Source organism: Brachycentrus maculatus, unplaced genomic scaffold, assembly GCF_059751285.1.
Source record: "Brachycentrus maculatus isolate JH-2025_06_01 unplaced genomic scaffold, ASM5975128v1 h1tg002172l, whole genome shotgun sequence".
Lineage (NCBI taxonomy): Eukaryota > Metazoa > Arthropoda > Insecta > Trichoptera > Brachycentridae > Brachycentrus > Brachycentrus maculatus.
Window position 1 is genome coordinate 3776 of NW_028282686.1, and position 5163 is coordinate 8938.

At 35.5% G+C, this 5163-nt stretch overlaps 1 protein-coding gene across 1 annotated transcript; it reads left to right on the forward strand.

The window, feature by feature from the left end:
- The first annotated feature begins 967 nt into the window (after window positions 1–967).
- On the forward strand, window positions 968–4339 carry LOC148298340 (uncharacterized). The gene is made up of 3 exons (XM_088276946.1): window positions 968–1115; window positions 1196–4088; window positions 4148–4339. Exon 2 carries the CDS (start codon window positions 1505–1507, stop codon window positions 1898–1900), a length of 396 nt encoding a protein of 131 aa, XP_088133072.1. The 5' UTR covers window positions 968–1115; window positions 1196–1504; the 3' UTR covers window positions 1901–4088; window positions 4148–4339.
- The last annotated feature ends 824 nt before the right edge of the window (window positions 4340–5163 follow it).

A 5163-nucleotide genomic window follows, 5' to 3' on the forward strand; every position in this document is an offset into this window, starting at 1 on the left:
ACAATAGAATCTGGAGAGACAAATGAGGGAGCAGAGAGCCAGGCAAGAAGCAGACAGACTCGAAGCTGAGAGGATACAAAGATAAACGGAAATTAGGATTCGTGAAGAAAATTAGAGAAAGAGACAAGCCTAGGAAATGGAAGCACGACAACGTAGATAATAGGCAGAGCGAATGGAAAAATAGAGACTCCGAAAATAGGAATAGGAACACGAAGCACAAAAAAGAATTATTGCTGCAACTACAACAGTTGGAAAAGAGTAATAGGTGCGTAGATCATTCGACCTGAAGCTGAGTCTTGGAGATATGGATATGAAGGCATTCAATTTCGCTGACAACTCCTCGAAACAGACTAATGATAAAGTCGAGAGTGTGTTTGCCAAGAAAGAAGAGGTAAAGGTTCCAATTATGGCTGACAACGAGTTGGAATTCAATCTTGACTTGGATCTTGATCTAGACCTCAACTTAGACTTAGGAGGAATTGGCGAAGAGCCCAAGAAGAAAGTCACCTTCAACGAAAGTAGTCTGCATTCGAAAGATCGATTTAAATTCAAATTTTGATAAAAACACTATAATAGTAATTGCATCGTTTTAATACCAATCAAGATATCTGTATATATACATAGAAATACATAGAAATACATAGAAATATACCATTAACATGTTTTTTGTTACATGGATACCTATTAAATAAATCCTATTATATGGGATGGTTGTATCTATCTTTTAAGACACTCCGTTTGCATTAAAAAAAGTTATAAATTTAGAATTATGAAAACCATTAAAAGTTTACAAGAATGTATCAGATCCGATTTAATTAAAGAGTTTTTTTTTTTTTAGTTCTATTTTGCTATTTTTTCTTATTACGAAATTTTTTGAATTATATATATATAAATCTAATGTATAATTGTCTCACACCATTATTATTATTATTATTAATCACCAATTTATAAAAAATATTTAAAAAAACATATTTATGTAAAGTAAGCCGGACTGTTTACTCTGCTACGAACCCATAACGGTAATGGGTTTGCTGCCTTGTAATCATCGACATATATGTCACATCTGTACTATTAAACTCTACTAATCTAATTTCTGCGTCTGCCCTATTTGCAAGGTATAAAATATTTTGCTCAACATCTCTCTGGGATCCATATTATATTTCTCTTATATGTATTTATATTTATTCAATAATAGATTGCAAGTAAGACAATTCTCTTCACAAACGATCTGGAATCCGATTACGACTTCCTGATCAATATAAAGACCCTTACTCGCAGTCGCCTTAAACCAGCTTACCAATACCTCAACTCCCAAGTAATGGATATAGTTGAAAAATAGAATCAATTCCTCTGTACTTTTGTCGGATGCAAGACGCAGTTTAACTCCCTCAACACCCTCAAAAAACATCTCAATGAGGAGCATCGCAAGCAATTCTGTGATCTGTGCCTCGAAAGTAAGAAGTGTCTGCTCAGCGAGCAGATTCTCTATACAGAGTCGGATCTCATGACACATCTCAGCGAAGGGGAATTTGAGGAAACAGGAGAAGTTTCGCTGTACCACCCATTCTGCGAGTTCTGTAGGGTGCGTTATTACGATGAGGATGGGTTCCTGAAGCACCTCAAGTCCTCACATGAGCAATGTCATCTTTGCAATAAGAAAACAGCCTATAAATATACCTACTACAAAGACTACTCCACACTTGAACTCCATTTCGACACCTCCCACTTCATGTGTAAGCATCGCGACTGTATCGAGAGAAAGATGACCAACGTCTTTGCCAGTGAGGAGCTAAGGGACTTCCACCACGCAGAATCGCATCTTGGACAACAGTTTTCCAACAAGGCCAAAAAGAGGATGGAGTGCAACGCAATTACAGGATTCAACCTCACTGCTGAATAGGTCTAGGCGAGCACCGTTATCATGATTAAAGATGCGTATGGAAAAAACTTTGAGAAAGAATTAGTGAGCTTGATGAGACATACTGAGCTTGCGACCCAGCCCCACCAGAATGGATACATCGATGTGAGAGAACTCTATCATAAAAAAGCATCAGCCACAAAAAACTATGGCGTAGGAGAGGTTATGGCGAGGATGTACGAGATTATTGATTATCTGAAGGTGAACAATCTACTCAATGACTTCAGCATTGAAGACATCGATATTTTTAAGCCATTCGCTATGAAGGCATTGTCTCGCGACCAAATAAAGAGCCTAATTGACCAGACTGTTGCAAACCCTTCTTCCAATCGCCTTAAAAAACTGTTTTTTGACACCGTAGATTACAAAAACTTTGAAGATTTTAACAAATAATTGACGCAAATTCTGACCCAAACCACTTACAAAATGACGTTCTACTACATCTTCCCACAGCTTATCAGATTCTTTAAAGACACCACTCCCCGTAAAAAAAGCATGGATGATTACTATTCACGGTGTTTGTTGGAGCTCCCAGTCAAGGCCAAATCTATGATCAGGACGTATTTTAATTACACCTAGCAGATTGCATTTATGAAAAGCTGCTACTAAAATGTGATATTGAACAGGATTTTTAGTGGTAGGATTGTCCTTCAAGATTATGCAAAAAATGTCGCCTAAAACACAGGTAAACATAGTGGAGTCGAGGAGTTCTACCTGCAGAAATAGAAGATAAAAAATATTTATCATATGATCGAAAAAGTGAAGGCCCAGGATCTGCTAAAAATGAACTGGCTCCTCAAGGTTGGACTATCTTTGGAGACCCATGACTACATCACCAGATAATTATACTTTAACTCATTTCCAGTATTCTTGAGTATGGCCGAGAAGATCAGCAATGCCGAAATCTGTCTGGTTTATGTATATATAAAGGGTTGTGCAGAGGCTATGCAGACGAACAAAGATAAGTTCAAATATGAGAAATCGAAAGAGGATGTCAATGTCTTGAGAGAATTCATAAACGATTACAAAGAGAACATCAAGACGGAAATGGAAAAGAAAAATCCTAAAATAGGAGATCTGCTTTATAAGATTCACCATTTAATGGCTCCAGAGTCAAAACCATTTTTGAATAAGCAAAGACCTCTGCCTGATAATAATCATCACAATCCTTCTTTGCCGGCGAGCACTCCTTCGACGACCATCAATATCACATCTGCTCATAGCTTACAAAAACAAAATGTTCCAAAAAGAAAAGCAGCCAAGCAAGACAGCAGCAGCGATTAAGACCTCCCCTCCTTGCCGACGAATAACAAAACTGAAGGGAATTGGGTGAACGCTTTGAACAATAACAATCAGTCATTCGGCTTCGGAAATCCTACAGCCTCCATTAAAAACTGGGACGAGTCAAAAGCTCACAAAAAACAGAAGCCAATGACTTAAGAATAGATTGCAAAACAGAATTTCCTGAATCGACTAACAAAAAACAAGCAACCAGTATCTTCCTCAACTAATAATACTCAAGTTCCCAATACAAGCTCTAATAATAATAACAATAATAGCTTTGGAAATTCACAGACAACAACATCATCAAAAACCAAACCCACCATAGTTACCAAATCCAATAACTCATCATCGGTAACCGAATCCTTGAGTTTTCAGAGCAGCAAAAACAATCGGATTTCAGAAGCAGATGCTATTGCCATCGCCATCGCTGAATCTGAGATGTCATATAAATAGTAGCAAAGTAAAAAGTATGTAGACCCCACTCGAAATGTCTTCGAACTCCTAGACGAGTAAGAGGAGGAACAGAAGGAAGCCAAACCGAGAAAGAAAAACAAGAAACCGACTAAAGGAAAAGTGGGAGGAGGAACTTCCAAATAATAACTATTGAATAAAAAGGCAGACGAACCCGAGAATGATCATCTGTTTGTACATTCCAAAGCTTTTGATGAGTTTGAATATCCGTCACTTGGCTCTAGCGAACCAACACAGAGTTTTAATAGCAGCACAGCCAACAACAAAAAGAAATCTAAGGCGGCTAGTAATACTAAAGAAGAGATCGAATTTGGGAATTCGAAAGGCATTAAATGGTATGAGGAAGAAGCGATGACTAAAGTAGCCAAAAAGCCGACTCCCGAAGTCGAACCGGAATCAGAATTCCCTTCACTAGGTATAATTATATTTAACAAACTCAATATTTAATTATCCGTAAACTCTATCAAAATATAGGTAATTAATAATCGAGTTGGATCCATAAAGTTGCCGGCAAGGTCCAGGAAGAAGCCAGTCCCTAAGTAAAAATAAGGAAGAAAAAAGGAAGGAAAATACACGAGGAAGTTGTTGATCTGACTAAGCTATGATTTTGTTGAGGAATCCTTAGTACTTTTATCTATCATTATAATTTTGTAACATTATTTGCACTAGAATTTATTTTATTGCCCCTATTATATCCATAATCCATTAATTTTCGTTTATTAATTAATAATATGAAAAAACTCAAGATTCTTTTAATCATTAATTTCCTTTCTTAAAATATCTATATTTATATAAATATGTATCTGCATTGTTAAATAAAAATCTTATCAGAGGATATCTTCTTGTTGGTTGCACCAAATATATTATAATAAAACAGGATATCTAATATAATAATGCAACTACAAAAAGATAGGAAAGGTTAGCTTAATTAGTAAATATTAAAAATATACATACAAAAAATATTGGTTTTAAAGTATTTTATATAATATTTTTCAATCGATCTTTTGAAGTTCAGTGAAGGGGAAAAAAAAATACTTCTTTCGGATTGTCCAAAATTAATTATAAAACACTAAATAAACCTTGAAGGCTTATACTACATCATCGAAGTAACTCAAATCATACAGTATCTATCATTAGTTTGTAATTTCTTAATAACGGTCCTTCTGTTATATCTATGCATATTTGTCAAAAATAGAGAAAAAAAAAAAACATCAAACTAGAATAAAAAAAAAATAATCGAAACAATTATATACATTTATTTTATATATAATAATAATAATAGATCTAATAAAAAATCATTTATGGGCAAGATCATTGAAAACTATTCCCTTCAATAAGTCCTGGGAGAAGGAGTCTATGGCAAAGTGTATAAAGGATTCAACATCAAGACCAAACTGGAAGTCGCAGTCAAAGTCATCCGAGCAGACAAGTTTCGCGAAATCCCTAAATTGGAAGAGTGCACTGTCAATGAAATCAACATTTTATCCTCG